The sequence below is a fragment of the Empidonax traillii genome, unplaced genomic scaffold (assembly GCF_003031625.1).
Source record: "Empidonax traillii isolate 1590-97213 ecotype Southwest subspecies unplaced genomic scaffold, ASM303162v1 scaffold481:size658601, whole genome shotgun sequence".
NCBI classification, from domain to species: Eukaryota; Metazoa; Chordata; class Aves; order Passeriformes; family Tyrannidae; genus Empidonax; species Empidonax traillii.
This window is the reverse complement of record NW_020955674.1, coordinates 264,486-289,803: the sequence shown is the minus strand read 5'-3', so window position 1 is coordinate 289,803 and position 25,318 is coordinate 264,486. Positions and strand designations below refer to the sequence as shown.

The following is a 25,318-nucleotide window of genomic DNA, read 5'->3' as shown; positions in this document are numbered from 1 at the left end:
CTCAAAAAATAATTGAGGATGGGATGCTGCTTTTATTTATATGTGTGAGGATCAAGTAAGTTGTACAGCGGTCAAACCAATACATGTAGGATTTATGGTGCAGAACAAGATGCTTTATATTTGTTAATGTCCAAGGCCAAATCTGGTTCTGTGTCACCCTGTGCTCACTGGTGTGACTCAGCTCACTGCAGTAGGGCTTGCTCTCGATAGAGATTGGGATCATACAATTCATGGGTTTCATTTATTGTAACCCATCTCTCCTGTCTGCGGGACTGATTTTGGTCTGAGCTCTTCATAGCACTCCCCAGACAGTCATTGTGTTGTATCAGTGAAGTACCTGCAGAAGCTTTTCTTAATTTTGGCACCTGTGACTTCACACCCTTTTCCCTTTCTGAGTCCCCAGTGCCTTTCCCAGTCCGGACAGGAATCACAAGAAGAGGATTTAGCTCTGAACTCTACCTTATGTCTCCAGCAGCCATGCCGAGCTAGAGGAGTGTGTTTGCTGGCAGTTCAGTGGGCGCAGTTTCAGCTCCCTCTGAAATCTGTGCCTGGCGGGCAAATGGCAATACTCTTGTGTGCTTGTAAGGCTTTTTCAACAGAGTTCATTGCCATTCTAAACCTTAAACATTGTGACACATGCCAGAAAAATTCAGCAGCTTGTTCTTTAGGGCAGTTTTTCCATATATGTATGCACATATATATATATTTTAAATGTTATATTAGCAACAAACTGAAGTAGAACTAGTATTTTCTGTTGACCTCTTGCTTCTCCATCTTTTACACAAAGTGTTTTGTTTACTTGTTCTAGGAATTATTTAATATTAATTTATTATAAGAGATTTAATTTGAGAGATGCAACCCATGGCACTGGCAAGTGGTGATATATAGAATAATGACATTTAAGTGTGTCCCACACCTTTGGTGAAGTAAAACACAACACATTTGGGCCTATAGAAGCTGATGATTCATTAGTTGATGCTGTTACATTTGTTACAATTTTAATAAGATACAGAGTTATGAGTCCAATCTCGTGCTAGTATAAATCAAGAGTTATTTCAAAGGAGTAGTGTTGAATTACTAGGAATGCAAACAGGATCAGGCATAGATTCAGAGGATACATGCTGTGTGCAAAAACAGTGTTTAATTTTTCATCATTGCTATTATTCCATGTGTATGAGTGTACAAGTTCCTTTGGATGAACCTTCTTCCCCCTGTTAACTCTAATCCTATGAATCACACTTTAGTGAGAGGCTATGAATATGTCTTCTGAACAAAAATGCTCTTGACCAGATAGTGGTACAATGTGTATGACTGAGGAGGGCTATAAAGGGAAGACAAGTCTCATTTACCTCATAGGAGAGAGTGAAAATGGAGTCTGCACACTGTCATTCCCCCTGCAGACAGGTATAGGACCATATCTACCCTATGAGTAGAGCCACACAAGATTCAAAGTCTTTGACATCATATTCTTTCTCTGTTTCTAATGAAAATGAACTAGCTGTCTCTAAGGGACAGCACTTTGCATCCTGACCAACACATTTAGCAAGCTACAAAGGGAATTTTAGTCCTATTGCTGAAGACACCCATTACTTGAGTCCCTCATTATGGAAATCAATTAATATATGTATTAATTGTATCATACCATAGACATTATTAAAGCATTGAAAATGACAGCTGCTCTATAACTTGTTTAAGGTAACATTGTTTATTATAGCGATAAAGGATAAACAACCTTTACGTTACTAGTTATAAATATTTCTTGGGTACTTGTTGAATTCTTTAGAATAACACGTCATTTGTTGTGCATTATTAAAATACTTGATAGAAAATCCCAAAGCATGCGGCTGACTTGTGTCTTGTTTATTATGCTATTTGACTCTATTGACTTGCAGAAATAAATTCCTTCTTTTTCTGACAAGCCCTACATAGCTACAGCACCAGGCCAACAGTGCACAGACCTAGATGGAGGTGTTGGCATGCAAAACAAAGCAAACTTAACATGCACACAAAAAGGGCCAGGAGGACCAGAGTGTCCATCTAGTGCCACTGTCTCAAAGTCCTAGCCTGAAAATGCAGGATCTCCTTCTGTTTACTAAGAAGTGGCAGGTTGAATCAGCTCTGCCAGGTTTGAAGTACATCATCACTGGAAATCTTAAGAGTTTCTAACGGGGGTTCAGTGTGCAGTGCCCTGCCCCACACTGCCTGATAGCTTTGGACAGTGCTGTGTTGATATGGTGGGGAAGGGGTGGTATCTGTTTGACATCCATTACCCAGTGTGGTATTGTCGTGTAAGAACAGGAACAGCAGCGATGTTTTACTATAGAACAAAGCAGGAGGAAGTGTTGTTATACTGAGGGTTTTAAGGATGTATTGATGTGCTGTAGAAGGTACAGAGACTTAGAGCCTGTAGGCTTCTGGGGTTTACCTTCTGGAGAGAGGTAAGAGATAAGAATCATCCGAATAGACATGGGTTAGTTTCAAATACTTTTCTCATTACTTCTTACCTTACAGCTGCCCAGACACATTTATAGGTTTTGAGTTCAGGTTTCTATGTTCTGTTAAGTTCTTCCTGTCTCATTTTTTTTCTTTCTTTTTATCTGCTTTTTGGCCTCTGATCTAAACAAAATTAGAGAGGATGGAGGTAGGGAGGAGATGGGACAGAATTCTGTTTCACAGTTGTTCCTTTTTTTACGAGTTAAAGCTCACAAAAGAGACATGACTGTGACTCCATCTTGTAAGCATCTGTACTACCACTACCAACCCAAAATCAAAAGATTATTTGAGGAAATATCTAGACCATTTTTTGTATATATTTTAGGTCTCCCTTCTTCCTTTTATTTTATTTTAAAACAAAATGAAGGACACTCCAACATGTTGCCCATAAGAGTTCTGTTACAGGTAATTAAATGTAAGTTTACACATTTAATCTACTTTTAAGAGCAAGAGAGACTGGTAAATGACCCAGTTAAGGAAAGTACTCAGCCTAATTGGATGTAATGATTGCTTGCTGGTGTTTATTACTGTACTAAGAGTAGACATGTAGTCTATGATTCTAATTTGGTTTAAAGACAGACCTGTAGTATTTGCAGCTATCATCAGAGTTCGATTGTTTCTGTTAACACTGTGAAATAGGCTTGTATTCATTTGGGAGCTCAAATGTATTAGAAAGGAAGGAGCAATGTTTTTTTCAGTTAATATTGCTCTCCAATTATTATCTCTCCTGACTGTTTTACCTACAAAAATGTTTTAAGCTAGATATGCAGCACATATTTTTGCCTGAGGAAAATAAATATGGATTTCACATGTTTATATACATAATGCAAGAGATTAGCAATAACTGAATTTACCAATGACCTGAATCCTTCTGACTTATCTATGAATATTGTCTTCAGCCTGTGGAATTACCACATTAATGTTTGGGTTGGATTATTTCTATATCATTCTGAAAGAGTTGACTTCCTGAGTAATGTAAAGTCATTGAGAATCGAATCAAAGTCCCAAAATTTTAGATTTCATTAATGCTTGTTACTAAAATTTCCCTAGTTATAAGCACCATGTTGCAATTTGCACTCACAATTCTGGGCTTCCAGGAAATGATATCCAAGTGGAGTGTGTTGTATCATAGAAGATATTTGTTGCTTAAAAATAGAACACTGGATTTTATGCCCAGAGGAGCAGCACTTGGACTTCAAAACACTTACGTAATTATTCTTTATTTCATAAGCTCTCAGAATGATGAATGAAATCAGAACTGACTTTGAAATGCAAGGCCACTGACAACCAGTGCACTTAGCCAAGGTGTCTCAATGTTCACTGTGATGGATTTGGGAGTTTTATAACATAATAGATCGAAAATGAAGTTAAAGGAAAATTAAAGTCACAAAAGCAAGGATATTCAGAATGGAGACTTCTGCTGCATCATAATTCACCCTGTTGTGCCTGGTTGTTACAAAACACAGATCAGTAAGAGGAGTTAGCTATTTAGGTGCTAATAGGCAGACCAAGCAATGTAATTTAATGGCAGCTTTAATTCTAACTGACTTCATTTGCTTTGAAGGAAAGGAGAAAAAAAACAAACCTCAGTATTCTTTTGTTGATATTTCAGTATAAATTATTGTCAACTCTAGTATAGTAGATTCTGCTGTGCTAGAAGTTCTCCTAAGGTTAAAGAAAGATAACTTACCTATTGAATATGTGCATATAGTAATATCTTTGTAATGTGGTATGTGCTCCTTCTGAAACTTCAGTACTTCAAAATATGAGATTATTGCTCCTCTTGCAAATTTATATAAAGTTATATAGAGAAAATGTAAGACCCAGAGATGGAAAACTGTAATCAGAAAAAAACTTTAAAAACTGTTCCCCAGACAAATTTCCTGATGGTATTTGGGGGTTTAGACTAATTCAGTTACAAAAATTATATCTCCTGCAGAAAGAATAGAATAAGAGCTCATAGTGCAATACTTATCTACGCATACTAGAGGGAGCTGAGTGAAGGAATCAAGACAGAGGAGGAAAAGAAAGGAGAAAGATGATGGTGAGAACTTTGATTTGTGCTAGTTTGCTTGAATAGAATCTTATTTGATGCCAAGTCCCATTTACAGCATTCAAAATACAATGTCTGTGCATTATTCACTCTCTGTGCCCAAACACAGACATTTGTATGCATGTGCAATTGTCTGCTGTGCATTTAACATAGAACATCTGTGTGTGCCTGTGCACACTTGGGAAGGAAGCAGGTTAGTTTATTACAATGTGGCTTCAACAGACTTATCACATTGTTCATTGTTTTAGTATTATCTAGAGCAAATCAATATACCTTCTTGTGAAATGGATGAATACACTCTGCTCATCTGGCAGAGTTTAATGTAAGACCTCTCTTTCTTGATTTCCAATTCAAATGAATCCTGTTAAAATTACTAAAAAACATTGCTCTTGAAGACTATCTTAAGAGCACAACACAGCATTGAAGCACATTTCTAAATAGCTTTCTTAACAGGATAGAGAGTAGGATGCACTGAGAACTGACTGAAACCTGTTCTTTAATTGGAATATTCATCTTATGTTTTTCATTACCCTTTTTCCTTTGCCTCTCATGGATGGTTGTTGCTAATGCTCCCCTCCCCTCCCCTCCTGGTGGGCCAGCCAACAGTTCCCTCTGGAGGCAGCATCATTATATCTGCCTGGTTCACTTAGTAGCAGATGGTGAAGAGCAGTAGAGCTGATACACTGCATTTCACAGAAACCAGGATCCTTCTGGTACCTCTGCAGCATACACAGACTTGCCTGATTTGAGACTGTGAATTCTTTATATGCCTTCCAAACTAGGTTTCCTTGTTTGCTACTGTGTACATCAGTGTAAGAGCGATTTTTATGATCTGCTCTGTTGCTGGACAGTGAAGAAACTACTCATCTGCAGGTTTCAGGGACTGGAAGATCTATTTTCCATTTTACTTCTATTTTTACCAAAAATTAAAAGAAAACAGCTCTGATGGTTTTCATTTTCACTGGTTGACAGGCTTTTCTTCCCCCTCCCCTTTTTGTAATTCCTACTGTCTGCCAAAGGACAATCTGTTTGCTCTGAGACAGTTTAATGCATACTGACTACCAGAGGCAGAACTTCCATTGGCTCCGTTACAGGGGTAATTTACACTTTAACAAGGTATTGTGACAAGGTGGTAATTATATTTTTATCACGTCATTATGACATTACCACCTGGAAAGCCATAGCTGATTAATTAGTGGCATATATTAAATTTATAACCCTAGAACTCTAAAGTTATCATACCTAAGTGGTGTAATTATGTTGAACTGTGGCGTGGCAGTGAATTGAAGGTGAAGATGCTGAGTATCCACCTATTGCAATAGGTTTAAGGAGTGCCAGTAGAGGGCAGGGAGCTGAAGGAAATACTTGGGTTTTTTAAAGAAATACCAAAGAAGGAGTTGAAGTGACTGGAATCTTGAAACCAAACCTAGTCAGATGGCAAGTTGTAAGGCTTCTTACATACATGAGGTTTTTATAAAGATATAATTTGAGAGCACTTTGATTTAAACTTGTTTCTGTATTTTATTTCACAGCTTTATTTTAGTTAATTCACATATATTTTTGTTTTCACATTGCAGCAATTTCTGTTGATCTTTTGGAGGCTTGTACTGGCCATTCTGGAGGCTACATCACCTCTCTGCAACCAATAGGAAGCACTGTTTTTGATAGGACAGATTTTTCTTAGTCTTGTCCATATGCCCGGGTGTTTTATGTTGTTCCTTCTGATTTACTTTTTTTCTCTTGTCCTTAACATTATGAGGTAGAGAAAATAAATTAGGCTGGAAGTAAATAATGAAAATGCCCACAACAAATAGCTTGAGTCAATTTGTTTCCATATCCCTATGCAGTAAATACAGACAGAATTATAAACCAAATCTATTTTTATCCAAATTACCATGCTGAAGGTCAGAGCTCCAGTTTTGAATTGTTTTGATTTTCACTGTTTGTTGTGCTTTTCAAAGTTGTATTTCCAAGTAACTCATGTTTTATTCTTCCCTTCCTCTACAGAAAATGAAGTGACTACTTTCCCTGTGTTGGTGAGTGATCAGAGTGAAATTGTGGATACCAATGGAGCTGGAGATGCGTTTGTTGGAGGTATTTCTTACTTCTTTCTGTTGTTTGGAGATTATCCTGTTATTCTCTTGGTATAAAATCTACTGGTTTTTCATTCAACTGTCCTTCAGAATGAGCTTCATTCTCTTACAGCTTTTCTCTGCATCCTGAAGTTATATGATTTAATTAGGTTCTGATTTCCAAAGGGAAAGTGTGTTCTATTACTTCAAAAATAATATGCCGTTATGCTGTACTCTGGTCGTTTTCATGAGATTAATTGTATCTGTCAGACTGTTGCATAAACAAGCTGCATCAAGTACTATATAGTGTACAGAAATCCCTCCTGGCTTAAATGTTAACACATTGTTGTTCTTTAAAACAGGTTGTAGTGAATATTAAACAGTATGTTAATAAGTGAGCATAATGTCTCTGATCATGTCAATTTTGGTAGAACATCTGCTTCCAATACAATTATTTGGACATCAGAAAAGAATGCAAAGGGTTAATTTGTTAAAACAAACCCAGAAAATATCTGGCATTGCTTAATATACATTTGCAAACTTACTATTTTTTTTGGCACAAGCTCTAAGGAAAAAAGAGGATGTTATGTCTATGCCTGTTTTTAAAAATTATTCAGTATAAGCCAAAAACCAATCTAATCCAAGATTTCTGTCATTCATTGTAACCTTCATCCATGTAGATCTGTGATGCACTATTGCATCCTGAAGACTCTAATATCCAGTACGTAGTAGCTGTAAGGAGCTCCATTAGTCACTAATTTACTGGAAACATTACCAAAGAGACTTTATAAATAGAATTGCAGGGCTCAGTCTTGTAGCTATGAAAGGGATAACAAGTAGTGTGTTACCAAATTAAAGCTTCAGAATTGTGTCCCACTTCAATAAAGTATTCAACATAAGCCTAATCTTAAGCATGTGAGTAATTCCATCCTTACTTAATACAGCACTTAAACCAATGATAAATTTTCAGTATATGCTTAAATCTGGCTGAAGATAGGAATGTTTTCACTCATTAGTTCAGTGCTTTCATGAATCAAAAAGGACAGAAATAGAGGAAAACACATTAGGTCATATTATTCATACACCTTTTAGGACATGCTTGTCACTCTCTATTGTTCCTAAATCACAAACAAGACTAAATTTGAAGCAGTAGGTAACAGTGACTGTAACATAAATAAGATCATTTTCGAGTGCTTGTCCTCATATGCATTTGCTCTGTGTGTCAGCTGTGCCAGTAAGCTGCTGTTCTTATGGGGGAAAAAAAAAGAGAGAGAAGATCTTGCCTATTTTGTTTTCCATGGCAGCCATGTAAATACATGGCTGTATTTATTCTCAGTTCTTCAGATTTTAGGCATTTCAAAATCAAGAGTTTTCTTTTTAATAATCCTACTTTTGTTCTTTCCTAGTTTACCTGCAGGAAGACTATTGCACTTAAATAATCAGGGCCTTAAGAACTGCCTGATCTCTAAAAAAACCTTCCTCTTTAAATTACATCCTTCCTGTCATCCTTACATCATTACTGTCATAGCTGTTGTTTTTATGTTGAAGGGCTAAAACATTGACTTTGGTAGTTATTCAGAATATCTTGAATGAAAAGGCTGATATAAGCCACATCAGTCTGTATTTTAAACTACTGCCTTTCACCATCAGTGTAAGGAGTTCAGGCACATCCTGTCAGGCTGGTCTTGAATCAGCTGTGGGATTCCTTTCTCAAAGGGAAAAATTATGTGGACAGTGTAAAACTCAGGGAGAGAGGGAGGGAAGCAAGGAGGGAGATCTAAAGGATCAGTTCTCCGTTGTCAATCTCAGTATTGAGATAATGTGTCTGGATACAGCAAGCTTCTGTATATTTGGGGTAATCTTAACAAAGGTCCTGTATCACTGTTTATGGATGTATATTATTTTCCTCAGTTGCCCCACAAATAATGCTGAGGCATCAGATGCTTTTCCTATGGAATACAAATGCAATGCAAACCAATGCATTGTACAGTTCTTCACTGCCAGGGAAAGAAAGGACCACAGCTAGTTTTCCCTCTGCAGTGGGAGTTAGCTCAGCAGTTACAAATCTGTCTGAACTCCCCTTGTGGTCAGACACTCACCTGAGTATTGGTGTGTGAACTTAGGCTCTTGTTGCACCATATTTCTCTCTCCTGTGACACAAAGCAACATGAGCTTTAGAATGTCTGTAGTTCTTCCATTAGCTTCTGGGATATCTTAGTTCTCCTCTGTCACTCCATAAATAATAAATTGATCATTTATTCTCCTCAGAGAATACATTTTCCTGAGTTTAGTCCAGATGGGAGAATTGGGAGTCATAACAGTCTAGATACACAGCTGATTCTAGTCTTACGTACTTTGGTTCCTTCTTCATGGAGTCATTTAATTTTCCTTCCCATATGTGGGAAATAGGATACTGGACTGGATAGGCTTTGATTTGGTCTGTGTTTCATTTGAGGGAAATGTCTGTATTTTATCTGTATCACACTTTTCATGTGTTTTCAAAGTACGTATTTGCAACAGGAAAAGTTCTTTATTGTCTCCTTACCAGCAAGCCCTATTCAGTACTGTTGGCAATGCTGCTCAACATACATATCTTCTATTGGTTCTAGCATCGAGCCAGCTGCAGTGTTATTGTCCTGACAGAATTTTTATAACAGAATGGTTATGTTCTCTTCAGAAAAAAGCTTTTCTAGCTTCTTTCTTTGACTGAGGATTTTATCAGTTGTTACTACCTAGGCAACAGTACATGTAATGTTTTGATTTTAGCGTCCTTGTAGTAAAATGTTTCAAGATTAATCCCTTAACTAAAAAATTCACTCAGCGTGACAATATACTCTCCTGGAAACATAGTTCCTTTATTCAAACAACAGAGAACAAGATTCCCATGGCAAAGTTCCCCATACTTCTCTGTGACCAGTATATTAACATGACCAAACAGTGGTTTTGTTGAAGCAAGTGTTTTGACTGAGTGGGAAAAGTGGGATATAATGAGAACTAACCCCATCAAGTAGGATTTATTTTACATTGGGAGGTTTGTTAGTCTTTATCATATTCTGAAAAGTCTTTCACGGAGGCACTGTCTTCCAGAGGTATAACTCATAGACTGTAAGGAAATTCCTTCTCAGTAATTATGCCAGCTTGGCAAATCACCCCTCATGTATTTCCCCTTGTAAAAGAAGAAAATAAGAAATCTGTTGGGGTTTTTTTACTAGAACCAGTCTAACTACTGAAGGTCTTGAAACCCTAAAGTCATGAAATCAAGTTTAAAGACACAAAGTTTCTGGGCACTTGTAACTCTGTAAGTTGATTCATGAGTTCAGCATTTCTGAACATGAAGCCACCAGCCTCCAAGGAGAACTAGCTCACCCCAACAGCTAGCAGCAAGAAATGAACTGCATTCTTCAGTTGAAATATGTTTTTATTAAGTTGGCATGAGGAATATCTCTGAATTTCTTGCCTCTTACTGCAGACATCAAGTCATCTGCCACTCAGGCTGGTGCAATGCATGAATGAGAAACTGGGTTTTAAAATTGCTGCAGGTATCTTTATGCTAAAAACACTTCCCTGAACAATACTATCACATTTCTGCCTTTGTTGCTTTCTAGCTACACTGCTACCTTTTAGAAGTTCAGGCAAAAATTATTTACTTCGTAGCATCTCAGCTCCTCTTGTGGTTTTCAGGGGTACCACAGATTTTTGTTATAAATCCCTGGGATACCATAAATTAAAGTTGTGATTCTACCTCCAGGTTCTTACGACATTGACAAATCACTTGAGCTTTGCTGACGTGGCTTATGTCACAAGAGTCCTCTTAATGGAATTACAGCCTTCGTTTGTAGTGTTTGGGGAGCATTCTGTTGCTTGTTAAATTAACATTTATTTATTACTAGTCAGCCCCAGTTTGAACCTTTGAAATAATGATAATCAAAGCATATTTAATGACAATAAATAGATTGAAAAATTGACAGTTTTACCATCTTATGCTTTCCTTTATGCCATCCTGCTCTCTTTAGCCAGAGTAGGTCTGCCTTCTGTTTGAACTCCCCTTTGTCATTGACACTGTAACTAATGAAAACAATAAGCATCTGTTCTAATAGTTGCTGCCATTGTTCCCTGCAAAATCTTTCCCCTAGAATCTGTCTACACAGTGGAACTGGGTAGAGAGTTCATAACAAATGAATAGGAGAAGGTGTAAAATCAATGTTTCTCCAGGTTCCATCAATATAAATATATTGACTTAGTAATCTGCTATGATTTAGTCATATACTACATGAAAAGTACTAGAGTATGAAATGGAGCCACAAATCATTTTAAAGTAGTGTGATGAAGCAGTGACAGAATGATCGCAGCAAATGTATATTACTTATCACCATGCTATAAAGATGTTACACCATTCTCAAGGAAAAGAAATCCCAAGGTAGAAGGAGCTCTTCATTAAGCATGGTGCGGTGCCAAATATGAGCTGATAGCAATTTGCCTCTGTCAGTATCAAAGCAGAGGTCAGTGGCTCAAACCACCTGTCAATTTAAAAATCGCATTGGCAGCTTTCATGTACTGAGGAATCTCATAAAGCTTCTGGCTGCAGTTTGAAAGCTGCATTCATTTTTGGTGCACATACCTACAGATTAGGCAGCTCTCTCTCTTTCTTGTGAAGCCCAGCATGAGCCTTAAGAGATGGCCAACAACTCTCTCAGCTATCAGAGAACTGCTCTGATAGAGACAGGGAGAGCAGCAAAAGAGGAATTGTCCTCTTTTATGTGTCCTTGTGTGAGTGGATGGCATCCTTACCTCCTCTTTAGAGACCACAGGACTTAGTGAAGATACTTCCCTCCTTTTGTTTCTATTTGAACCAAACTGGCTCTATAAAGCCATTCCCTCATCTTTAATATAGATGTTCATTCCAAACATTATTTTTTGATCCTAATCTATATGTCTCTGCAAATTAAGTAAAGACCTTGGACTTTTAGGAGTTTACCTAAAGGTCCTCACATTGTTCAAATTTGCCTGTTTTTATGAGGTAAACGCAAATGGTTTTCTGTAGACTGACATCCAGCTTTGATTTCACATTTAAGTAATATTTGGCAAACTTCTATATTATCGAAATTTTAAAATATTATCCTTAGCGTGAAACATTCTTTGACTATATGTTATGTATACGTATATATGTATGTATATTTGTAAAACCACAGCACAAGAAATAAAAATACAGGTTTGCAAAGAATACGTAGTGCACAGAACAGTTGCTCATCATTGCTCCTCTACTATTTAAAATTTGATTGATTCAGAAACCTCTTTGAAAAAAGGTCTGATTCTGTTTTGTCAACACACTAGGATAACTTCAGAATGGCTTGACTGAAGCCAGTGTATTTAAACAAGTATACTATTGATAAGAATGGAAATGTGACTGAGACCAGTATAATAATTTTTATGCTGTTATTCTTCAGAATCCATCATTTATGGAAAGAATCCAACAACGTTTAAAATAAAAAGCCAACCTTGGGGGGATTTAATATCATCTGAGTTGACCCTGCCTTAAGCCAGGCACTCAAGCAAGTGACCTCCAGACGTCCCTTCCAACCTAAATTGTGCTGTGGTCCTATGAGTTTAATCCTGTAGGTATTATGTTCCCAGGTGCCAGTTCCGACTCCTCTGGAAATCCAGCCTTAACCATCTTCAGAGGGCAATGTTGGTGGCTAAAGAGTAGGAGCTGACTGAATTAAAAAATGAAATTCATAGAATGGGAATTCCGTCTTCTTGCAATAAATCTGATCTAGGGTAAAGAGAGACTGTACTCATGACTTTGTCAAATAAGTCCCTTATGTATTTCACGTGAAGCAGTTGTGTAGATGGAAGCATGTCCACGTGTGAGAAATTAAATAAGCTCCTATGAATAGTTGCTATATGAATATTCCAGGAGTGCTAAACATGCAAAAAGATTCTGATAATGCCTTCAGCAGAGACAGAGTTGAATGGTTTGTCAGAAAACTAAATTATTAATAAGCTTGTGACTATATTAAAAAGAAATCTGCTTAATGGATTTCTATGGCTCTTGAAGATTGTGGAAGAATTTGTTTTCACCAAAAACAAATATTTCTCTTACTTGTTGTATTTTCCTCTCTGTATAAATCTCTGTTGTAAGAGCTGCCCTCCCTCCAGTACCACACCCCCACCCCCCGAAAATGTTCTAGATTTGTTGAAATAAGAGTTCAAGGAGCTAGGAACAGTTCTTTACTGAACAGCAGGAGCATGATATCAGAAGCTACTTATCCACTTACAGAGGTCTTTAATTTTTATAAGGTTTTTATACTTGTTTAAGATACCTTGGGAAGTTGTCATCATTTTTTAATCATGTTTGATAGAGAGAAATACGGTGGATAAAATATCACTGCTGTGAAGTACTCCCTTCTGATAACACCAGAGCTCTGAGCTGCATTTTATTTGGCAGCTGTGAGTGAGGTCTATTTTTTTGGTGATATCAATTAAGTATGTATGCGAATGTAACTTGATTTTATCTTCACAAAATTTATCTTCACCAGCAAAGAGAGAGGGGATACTACTTTGAATTGTTCTGCCTTTTCTTTGAAGTAAAGATAACAGTTATAACAGAAAGCAGCACTCTCTTAGTTCTCATTTATACAACAGGGCTAATTGCCTCTGAGCAATCCTGTTGTTACTGAGATCATGGCCGATGAGATATGAAGCTTTGAAACAAAAATACTTTCTTAGTGTCATCAGCATTTTGACTGACAGCCTGCTTTGCCCGTCTAATACTCCTGGTTTCTAAACAGGATGAGTATAATAGCTGAGCTGCAGATAGGGCATCAGTCTTTGCTTGCTAAGGGATACCTTGTCAACATGTTCATGATGGCATTTGTAACTCTCTCAGATAAACATCACAGGTAAACCCAGGCTATTAGATGACCATGTTATCTCTGTAACTGACCTTCTGTGAACTAGAAAATTACTAGATTATATGTTCCTAGTTGATTTTTCTCAGTCTTAGCTAGAGGCGCATCATTATTCTGATCAATAGGGTAGCCAGTCACAAGTAATTCCAACGTTAGTGTTGGCTCTGTTTAGAAATGTGCCACAGTTTGAATTGTCTCTACTTAAACAAAACCATAAAAATAGATACAACTCAGAAGAAAAAACGGAATATTTCTGTTTTCTTTTTTAATTCCCTACTTCTCTTTTTACCAGTTTGCTATCCTAAATTAATTCTTTGGAAAGAATACACTCTTCTGTTCTGACATTATACTTAAAACCGGTTGCAAGTGTTGTCCAAGTATAATTGTGATCCAATCTGGTTTAATTGTTTTGTTTTAATGGCTACCCTCCTCTTGGTTTCTAACTTTTCCTCTTAACTTTATAACATATGTATCCTTTATCATAATTTAGTAACTTAAATATGGTAATTCACATTTTCACCTATTCAATGTAAAGGCAATCCAGAAAAAAACGTAGTAGAATTAGCGTAAGGCAAAACATTTGCTGTCATTTTTTAAATAACATGTAAAAGTGAGAGATCCACTTAAAAGGATCAGTGTATGGAATTAAAAACCTTCAGAAGTTTCTAATTAGACTGAAGCAGGACCTGATCCTTTTAGCCTCTGTGTCTCTCTTCCTGTCAGTGACACCGTCAGTGTTAAGGGAGCCTCAGTACACAGCAAGAGGATTAATATTTTGCAAAATTGGGTTTTAAAAGGCGTAATTTACTTCACCATAAATTCAGTGACATTCTGGACAGGCTTTGTAAGAAATAAACGTCAAATAGGTTGCCTACATTTTAGAAAACAAACCTACGATGTTAAAAATAGATTTTCAAAACCAATTATAAAGTTCCAATTTTTGCTGTAATAGCTATGGGACAATTACAAATTGACTTAACGCCTCAAAGCAAATCATCACCGTTTAAAATACTTTGTCATGCCTACTATCCCTACCCTCATAACATTTCATTTTATGTTAATGTGTCATGTGTTAGAAAATCACGTAACGATAAAGAAAATGTTCATGTGGAAGGTTAGAAATTACTTTAATGAGTTATTATTACCTTGCTTTCAGACTGTTGGCAATATTTTTGTGTTATTTTAATGTATTCTGAGTAGAGACAGAGGCACTCGTCAGATGGGATCATCAAGAACATTCCCCTGGGAATCAGGGCAGGATATAGTCCCCTAAGAAATGATGTGTCAGATTAGGCTGATGCTATATTTGCAGGAGATAAAACACCATGCCAGGAAACATAAAAATACTCTGAAATATATTGTCTGTTTCACATCTAATGTGCTTCGTTGGGGTGGTTTGGAGATGGACACAGTGGCCGTGGAGGTGCTTCTCAGGCTGGGTATTTGCTAGCTGGGTCCTTGCTTGCAGCTGCTCTGTTATATAACAGGATGGTAACGTCTCCCAGAATTTGTTCACTTCCCCCACACTGAAATGGGTTCATACTTGAAGTGGGAAGATGGCAAGATTGCAATGAAAAGGAATTACAGGAGAAAACACGGTACAATTTGAAAGCAACTGTAGTAGAAGTGCTTGTAGGTTGGTTTACCACTGATCTCCAACTCAGCAGAAAGGGACATTACTGTTACTGGTGATCAGTAAGTTCTTAGTGTCAACCCAGGACTTTAACAGATATTTAAAGAGGCAAAAGATATCAAATGTCACTGTATTAAAATAGTAGCACTATTAATATAATGCTAGGGTAGGCTCTTTCAGCCCACAAAAGTAAAAAAATTCATAGGCTGTCTAGCTCCTGTATTCCCACTACACTGGGTGTTGCTTTTTGATTCTCTTTACATAGTGCTGGCTTGGCTGTGTGGAAGCACACCTGCAAATAAAACCTTCTGGAGAGATGGTTGCTCTGCAAACGCAATTTCAAATCTCCTGGCTTTTGTACATGTGAGTCTCGGCTGTGGAGTTACATTCATGTAGCCTTTTTTGCACTTGAATACATGTTAAAAACTGAATAAAGGATAGTGCATATTATTCCAATTTATTGTCCTTAGAATGCCGTTATTTCTACATTAAATTAGTGTAGTTCTCTTCCTCTTATTCCAAGAGGTAATGGTATAGTGATCTGCACCATTTAATGTCAATACAACAGATCTGGTTTGAGGCTCAGAAAATTTCCTCAGGTACTAATAAAAGAAAGCTTATTTCACTCTGCTGTCTCAAAAATTACTAAGAAGAATTTTAGGTTTTGAAGAACACTTCTCTGAAATGTTTTTAGGAAAAACAAAGAGAAATATCAGCCTGGAAAGTATTTTTTTCAGATAGAGAACATAATTCCAGTGAAAATACCTGTATTTGATTTGGCATGTGCAGTATCTTGAATACTCCTTGTAAACTTGGAGGCGTCTTTTTAATCAAATGTTTCCCCTGGAGGCTGGTGGAGATAAGCCTAACACAGTCAGATTCTGATCCTAAAGGAATTCTTCAAAGCTCATCATGTGGACTCAAAAATCAAAAATAGGTCTAAGCCGTGAGAAGTTATGACTTCGTTATCAATTTCCTCAATCACATCTTTCTTGGAGCATATTATAGACTGCAATGGTTCTTTTCTTGAACAATAAGATGCTCTAGGGAATTTAATAGAAATTATGGAGTCCACTAAGGATGATTTATGTGGAAGGGTGTCAGACTCTAGAACGTTTAAGACTCTTCTCCAGCTTTGAACTCTTCCCTCTCAGAAGGTGGATAGTCTGCAGTCAAGACAGCAATAGGAAAACTCCCGTCAGTCTGAGTAGGGTTCACATAAGGATCTCAGTTTTCTCAATCCAAGGCACGGCCTTCAGGACCAAACCACTATAGACTTACTAACTGAGCCTACTTGCACAAAAGCATCAGAGAAACAAGACTGCTGATTTTCCTTAGAGGAAGCCTCTGATGGGCCTAAGTGTCTATTCAGGCCCTGGGAAGCTATGATCACACTGTGTTCTACAAGCTGCAGTGAGCTGGTCCAGTAGAACCAAACAGTGCTAATCCCATATGTAAAGCAATGAAATTATTCAGCCTTGAGTAACTGATTCCTAACGGAATAGCAAGGATGTAATGAAGTTTTATTTTGGTTTTTTTCATTGTCACATTTCTGCAGGAATCTTTCGTTAACATTTTCCACATGTGATGGTTTAAAGCATTAGAGACTGAGTTCTTTTTTTGCTCTGTGTATTCAACACCTCCTCTCCATTCCAGGAAAAGGCTGCTAAACTCAAAACACTCCTTTCACTTATTCATAGTTGTCTAGTAAATGCAAAGTTGTTTTATTTGCATGTGTCCATAAGTGACTGTATAACCTCAGACTGAGGAAGATATATACCCATCTCAGAGATCCTTACAGAAATTCAATGCATTCAAAATGTGTCCATAAATAAGAAGAAAACAAGAGGAATAGGGACAGCAATACCAATACTCACTGCTTTTCTTAAAACATGCTTGGTTTAGTATTCATGCTGATGATTAGAAAATAAGAAGTTTCTGTAAGAGGGTTGTACACAGGCAGTGAAATGCATTTAGCATGTGACCACTTTATAAATGAAGTAAATAGAGACATTTTATTCCTGATCTCATGGTTTTGTCATTCTCTGGAAGCAAAAATATTGACATTTACCAGGCTGTTTGTTCCAGCTTTCTGATCTCCTGCAGTTTATTTATATAACAACCTTATCGATGGGCCTCTTACTCAGCTCTCTAGGTTTAACTGGGTTGAGTCGATTTGTTACCACAGCTTCAAGTAGCTGTTACAGAACAAGCGAGACATCCTAATAAAGCTGTAAACGTGTTTACTCAAACATGGTATTGATTTTACTTGGAGAGGGAGAAGCTAGTGCTTAGCATGGTGTCAGGGAGGATGAATTTAACTGCAGTTTTTCATTGTCATCTGTCATGGTTGTGAAACACTAAGTGAAGCCACAAGAGGATAATTAGAATTGCCAGAAATGTAGCCCCTAAAATCAGTTAACCACTTGAGATTTTTGTAGTTTAATTAGTTTTTATTAAAACTTTCCTCCAGTGGTATAGTCAGGAAGGGTTTTCTAATGTTCTTTTCAGTGAGAGATTTCAAGGTTGCCACTTGTTAGATATACATCTTAAATTACTGTTTTTACGAAAGGGTTGGTAACCTTTTTTCTCTCAATTGTAACTGGCCTGGCACTACAGTTCTGTGTAAGCACAGAGACATTTCATTTTAAAGGAGAGAGGAAGATACTTGTTTCTATGCATATGCATTTGTAGTTAATAGCATATATATATTTATATCTATATGTATGGAATAATACAGTAAATTTTGACAAAGTGCTGTGGTGTGTGAAGTTTGAAAGAAGTATAGTGTGTTTAAAGATGCTTACATTTAATTTGTCTCATATACTGTAAGTCTGATGTGTCAGACCACAGTGCCAAAAGACATGAAAACAGAAGCCAAATCCCACCCTTAATCAAAAACGTTTCCATTTAGAATAGCCAACATTTGGTTTGATAGCAATGGGCAGGGCCTCTGGCTTACCACAGTTCTTGGCTGTAATATCCACCATCTGCCACAAAATTAAAAAAGGAGAAACCTCAGCATGTTGATGTACAGTCGTTCAGTGACTATTTTGCAGAACCAACTGATGCCAACATCTTTTACAAAATCTAGGCTGACTGGTTGGCTCTTGGCAGCAGCATTGTCAACCACCTGATTACAACTGACCAGGCTCGTGCTACCACAACATTAACCCACTCCAACAGTGCTAAAAGGCATCCAGAAAAGCCCCAATCATCAGCTATAAGGCTTTACATTGCTTGGGTAATATTTCTTGAAAACTGCATCTTCCCACACTGCTGGCCTGGAAATCTAGTGGGATCACAAAAATAGATGAGTGTTCAAGCAACTGTGATAAATTCTGTATACGAACAAGTGTGTGAAAAGGTGCTTGCAACTGTCCCCATGGTGGAATAACACTGTTTTAAAAAATGCAGTTCACAAATTAGACTGTAGAAATTTTAAATACAAAAAAGAGGAGACAACTCAGCTGTTAGTGATCTTTTCTGTGGCTGGGACAATTTTGCTGGTAAATGGCCTGGCTAGCATGGATTATATTAGATGCTTCTGGATTCAGCTGGAAGCAGAGCGTTGTTTGGGAACGTCACATAGCAAAAGGTTTTGAGGGGCTCTGACTCAGGGTCAGCTGTAATTGTTTATAATTAATGCATTTGATAATTGTTTTTTTTTCTGTTTTTCTCTCCTGTATTAAAAAAACAAACAAACAAACAAAAAAAAAACACATTAATTTTGCCATGGGCATTTTATAAAGGTTGGAAGTGTGAGAGAAACTGAAGAAAGACGAGTAGTGGGGGAGCTGGATGACGGAAGCTATAAACGGATTTCCAGCCAGCATTAGTAATTAACAGTCATTAAAATTAATTGTCAAGTGTACAATTTGAAATGAAACATTTGGCTTCAATATGAGCTGTTTTTAAGTGTTGTTAAACCATTACTGAAGCAGACCAGAACTGTTTTAAAATCTCCGCTATCGGACTCCCACATTCCTGCCCAACTGCACTAGCACTAGGCATTCGTTCAGAATTCCCACTGATAATTTGGAAATAAAACTTTCAGAGAAATCACTGACTTTGGTGAAATTGCCTCTGAAATGTCTGTTTTGCTAGAAAATTAACTTGGTTCTCCTTTAATGGTTTTTAAGTGCTACTCTGCTCTTAGGAGTAGCGAAGTTAAGACAACACCTTTTGTGTCAGTCAGTAGACTATCTTGCTGTTCTTTTCAAAATCATATTGACATCCCCAAAGAGATTTGAGCTGGTTTCAGTGAGGGCTTTGGTTTAGGTCTGGAATTAAGGCTCAAGAACTACTTCTTGCACTTGACTTACAGGGCTTTCCTTTTGGTGATAAGCACAAAAAAGAAAAAAGCAACTTGATTTTTCCATCCCTCATTCTGTTTGCAGACCTCACAATTATAAACATTGTCTTTGAGAATATATAGTAAGGAAGCTAGAGATAATAAAGATTAACTCTCAATTATTTCAGGCACACTTTTCAGAGCAAAGTGATTTCAGAGTTGCTTTTCTCTACTGAGCAGAAAAGAAATAATTAAGGGCCAAAAATATCTATTGGTGTGTTATAATCATTTCTATCCTCTGTGAATGCCAGTACATTTTGTCCCACTCTAATGTTTAAAGCAACTTTTGAAGCAAAGTTGTCTTTTCTTTCTAGGAAGATAAGTGGGATGAATTGGACACAATCTCAAATAAGTTCTCACCATGACTAGGTGCAAGGTGGTTACTTGGCTGTCCATGCCCATGAGGGACAAAAGGCATTCCATCTACTCTGAAAGCTTACCAAGATGGCTCGTTACAGCAGGGTGGCCTGCTAAACATCCTGCAACTGCCTCTTCTCTTACCCCATGAACAATTACACATTTTGGATGTCAGGGCAGGAGTCAGAGAGTGGGAAAGCCTCAAGTCTGGCCCTTGCCTTTGTGTTCTAGTGTGAAGAATGGTACACGATGCATGTAGCACCATCCACAGCTTCAGCAGCACAGAAATGCTAGTACAGAATAGCTGCAGTTAAAAGATGGTAAACAACATTGCCTGAAGTTTTTGGGGAAAATATTTGAAGTGAGGCTGTCTTGTGTAGCAAAATGTACTACTGCTTTCTTCACTCCGTTCCAGTGATAGCCAGGGACTAGTTCAGACCATGCAGAAGTGAAAGTAGATGCTGAGCTCCTTTAGTATGTGCTGGGATGATCTAGTTCTGTGATGCCAGGCCTGTGATACAGGATCAGAGTTCAGTTCTGCTGTTCTGGTCTGTGAAGTTGTAGGAGGAGTGTAAAGTAAGTTTGAAGCCACGTTCATTTATCTTCTTGGATTTCCAGTCATGGCACCTTAAAGAGATTACACACTTCAACTGCTTATCATCTTCCCTCCACTGCCCTGCTCAGTGGTCAGGCTGTTTGAATACTCACTAACCCACTTCAGTTTAAATCAGCTGGGTTAGCAAAGATCCACTGTTCAACAGCTTACTGCTTAAACTGATCTGGCTCATTTTGACAGGGTGTCAGGTTATACCAGCAGCAAAGAAGCATAGTGAAAAACAGATGGGGGAGTAACTACTTCAGCTGGAACTCAGAAGTTCTGAATCCATGCCTTGAGAATATGACTCATGATGTTTGCATCACGGTACCTTATGCACTGGAGGAGGCAAACTCTGAATTATATTCTGACCATGTCGCTTTTTACTGCATTAACTAAAATGAACATTCTGCAGCTAAGGCAGCCAACCTGATAGAGCTCTTTGCTTCTCTGCTCAAACAACAGTGCTTTCTGGTGTTCCCTCAGGGTCTGCTTTGCCAACCGCCTAGTCTTACTATGTGATGTAGTTCTGTGTTTGTGATATGTGTGTTTGTATTGTCATTCGATGCGATATTGTGTCAGATACTGCTATTTCTGTTTCATCTGTGAAACACAGACCTTTTAAGAGAAACTCTACAGACAAGAGAATGGTTTGAGGGCAAACTCCCCACTGCAGTTTCTACATATCTCATATATGACAGCTGTACTTAATGTCATTTCTCCACCACTCTGAAATCACAGAGGTCTCTCATTTCTATCCCCAATTAGAACAGGATGTTTTTTCACCTGACTCTGCTTTCACTTAGATCAGAATAAATAAGAAGTAGCTTCACTGAAGACAAAAGATACATACTGGCTTGAAACTACAGTGAGCCTGGGAGGTGGTGACAGAGTCAGTCTAGTTGGTATTGAAAAATAATTCGTGTTTTATGGTCCTCTGCTCTGTGGATTTTCTCATCTTCATGTATGTTTGATGCCTTGATCATAAACGTAGAGGACAGTTGTTCTTTCTTGTATAAACCTCTCTCTGAATTCATGCTCGGCACAAAACCCAGTGTTTGCCTTTGGAGGCCTGCCCAGTGCATCCTTGATACTTACTGAGTCAGAAATGGACTGTCTTAACAGCCTCATTTTACATATGGTTACAACTTGCTCTCAAGTTTTAACCACCCAGAAGCACACTGGCAAGCTCCTGCCTCCCAGGCAGTTTAAATTTAATGATTGACATTCTCCACGTATCCAAGAAAGTTTCTCCTAAGAATGCATGTTAATGTAATGGAGAGCAGACCATTTTCATCTCGTTATTCAGAAATGGTCTGATTTCTGCCAGGCATACTGTTTGAATTTCTCAACTGTTACCCAACTATTGCAGCTGGACTATCCTGCCACAGTTGTGTTGTCTGTCATCCCTGACTGCCATCAGTGATAGCATTCACAGCACAGTTTCTTCCTGTTTCAGATTCTTATCTTTATATTGTATACTGATAACTCCTGTCTTCTTCAATTTTGATGGTGGACTTAACTTTTATTAGTGAAGTGTTCATTCTTTTTCCCAGCTAGGGTCAGTCAATTTCTATGAAATTCCAGGCAATATGTAATTCCCTAGAAAAGTATTGATGTCAAAAACATACAAGTTTTTCCTGGTTGTCAGATAATCTGCCTACTCTGTATGGCCTCCCTATTCCAATGAAAAGTATTTGATTTATAGATTTTGCAGTTTCAAACTCTTCTCCCATTCGGTGCAGTTTAGAGAAAACTATACATCAACTAGGCCTCTTTTCACTATCAGTCATGACCGAGAAGGCAAGATAGATCTTGGTAAGTCAGGAAAACAGGACTTTTGCTCACCAGGATTATCCTTCATTAACCTAACCTTATTTTTCATGATTTACATGATTTTTAATCTCCAAAGAGCAGACATTATTGCATAGGATAAAATATTTTTACCGTCTTCTAAAATTATGCTGTAACGTGCCACAAAAGGAAATATTTAGAAAAGGAGAACAGGTTAAATGAGAGCTTCACAATATAATGTAGAGTCTTTGTCCCAACAGGAACCAAGATGAACCGAGAAAGTGTATATGAAAGAAAGCTAGCTAAACATACCAGCTTTGAATCAGAATTTGTAATATGTCAGAAGTTAGTACCTATGAGCTACATAGTACCTAAGAGAGACATGGTTTCAAGATTACATTTGTCCTGTCGAGGCCCAGAGCCTGAACATGACACAGAAACTGGAAATGGTGGATGAAAGCTTTAAAAAGAACATCTTTCAGCTTGCTAGGATTCTGATTTTCTTGGGTAAGACTCAATTTCCTTCTGTGATTGGATAAGGAAGAGAGATACATCTGAAACATATTAAAAACACGATAAAAGTGAAAAAATATTACCTTTGGAATGATGGAATGGAGCTTTAAATTATAAGATACTAAATTTACTTTTCACATCTTGAAAACCTCTTCCAAATTTAAAATACATATTTCACCTCTGCCATAAGTTCTGCCATGCATTCGATCACAATAGTTTCAGCCAAGGCAGAATGTTTCAGAAATGAGGGACTCAATCCATAAAATTTCTTGTGCTGCTTGTACTTGACTTTTCCAAGTACCTTTTCAGGACTCTCTGCTTCTAATCATTTAAAGAGCTGCTCAGGTTTTGAAAGCACTTGGCTCCCAGTGAATTCTGGCTTTCCAAGCCATGCATGCCAGGGCTGTGTTAGCTGCAGCTGTGAACCATGTGCCCCTGAGAGGCGCTTGTTCTCCGTACAGTTTGCTCTTTATGAAGGTATCTGCACATGCTCAGAGGTACCCACTGCTTTTGAAGTCCTAGATTAAATGTCCCATAATCAAAGGCAACAGATGTCATCTAGCTTTCCTCATCAGGTAAAGATTTTTCACCTTCTTTGCACTGCGAGCACCTGTAACTCTGAATATAGATAATGTTTTTCTATTACATGACTTTTTTGGCGAAAAGCTTGCACACAGTTGTGTGTAGCTGTAGCCAGTAAGAACAGAAGGAGCTCTCTTCAAAGAGAGCTCCTTCAAAACTGCTTCTTTGTTTTTAAAATGCCCTTTGAGGAATCAGGGGTTATCTTCAGAAAAGAAGGGAGCAATAACTCTGGTAAAATCATTTTGAGGACAATAATAATGGCCAGTCTTTATAATCTTTAATTTACTTGAAGCTACCAAATGGAGACCTCAGATAGAAATAGCAGCAGCACCGCTCCAGCTCTGCAGGCCACTCAAGCTCAGTCATCGATTTGAACTAGCCAGGCTGCCTGTGTACATACAGACAGGCCAGTATTTCAGTGCTTTTCCCAGTGAGAAACTGATACACTCAAAAAACCTAATCGAACCATTTTCTTCCTTCTCTTTCTCTCCCACTTTGCTCCATAGGCTTTCTGTCCCAGCTCGTCTATGACCGGCCTATGACCGAGTGCATCCGGGCTGGACATTACGCAGCCAGCGTAATTATCAAGCGTTCAGGTTGCACCTTCCCAGAGAAGCCTGACTTCCACTGATACTGGTGAATTGGAGGGATCAAGAGTAACTTCTGTGTTGCCATGGGATTGCTGCCTAAATTTTTCCTCATTCCCTTTCCTCACCTTTCCAATACCTGCATCAACGCTTCTGTACTTCTGTTCATTGTATCCTAAACAAAATATATATTTCTATGGTGTTTTCCATTTCATACATCTACAATGTCTCGGTAGTCTTAACTTTTGGAAACAGTGCTAAGTGAAGCTTATTATCTCATCCATCAGGAAAAAATGTTCTATTTACACAGTTTACAAGGAAGTACCATTTAAATGACACTGCTGATTAACACCATTAAAATACTTCTGTTGAATTATCTAGTTTGTATCCAGCTGTGGCCAAATCCTATTCAGCTGACATGAAATCAACAGACCTGACTTTGTCACTTAACATTATAAACCAGGAATTGTTCTTTCTATATAGTGGAGTCAGACCAGTGTAAAGAGCAGTGTAAATGTCCCAAAAATTTCCATATCTATCGGAGTGTGCAAGATCTGACCATCAGATCCAGCCCAGCTTCCATGATCACTATTTTGTCAGTAATTTAAGGACCTGATCCGCAGTTGATACCATGCATTCAGTCATCTTGCACTGATGGCAATAACTTTGGGTCTGGCCCTACATGAGAGCAGGCTCTGGCCACTTTTATCTGTCAGTACATCTATAGGTCCATAAGTACAGTCGCTTTTATCCATCAGGTGAGCTAGCAGATAGGTACTTTCAGTGATTTCAGGGCAGATGCATGAGTTGATGATGAACACAAACATACAGATAGGTCCTATCTTCTCCATGTGAGCTTCCTAGAGGCTATATTAAGGTACACATAATGAAAATGAGGTACAGAAATATTTATGCAGGACATATTGACAGGATATGCCAAATGGAATCTCTGAAACGCACATTTTTAAACTTTTAATTTACTCTGGATAATTAAGCAATATGGTGGATTTTGTTTGTATTTACAGTATTCAAAGAGGTGATCTTACACTGCATTCATTACTTTGCTATGTAATTTGATACTGATAAATAAAAAATAATTGTCATACAGTAACCCCTGGTTTGATATTGGTATGTGTCTATCTTTCTTTCGTGTGTGCTACTGAAATGGTTGCTTAACCCCGAGCACATGCTAGATCTTAACATTTTATACGTGACTTTCAGTGTCTAGGTGAGTGTTCAAGGGTGAGATCAGCAGTAAGCAAGGGAGGAAACATCAGTTTGGTGCTTGTACCACTGGAGAAAGGAAAAATTAATGGCTGGGGTTCCTCAAAGAGTATTAAGTTAGTGCAGGGTTTACTGCCCAGCATGGGACGAGGG

The 25,318-nt window shown here is 37.9% G+C and overlaps 1 protein-coding gene across 3 annotated transcripts in view; it reads left to right on the top strand.

Annotated features, from left to right (window-relative positions):
* Positions 1-25,052, top strand: part of ADK (adenosine kinase) — a 274,114-nt gene extending 249,062 nt beyond the window's left edge. For all 3 annotated transcript variants that reach the window (XM_027896130.1, XM_027896128.1, XM_027896129.1), the window contains 2 exons: positions 6,554-6,640; positions 23,861-25,052. In XM_027896130.1, coding sequence (XP_027751931.1) covers positions 6,554-6,640; positions 23,861-23,985 — 212 coding nt within the window. In that variant the 3' untranslated portion in view covers positions 23,986-25,052. The remainder of the gene's footprint in view (positions 1-6,553; positions 6,641-23,860) is intronic.
* The last annotated feature ends 266 nt before the right edge of the window (positions 25,053-25,318 follow it).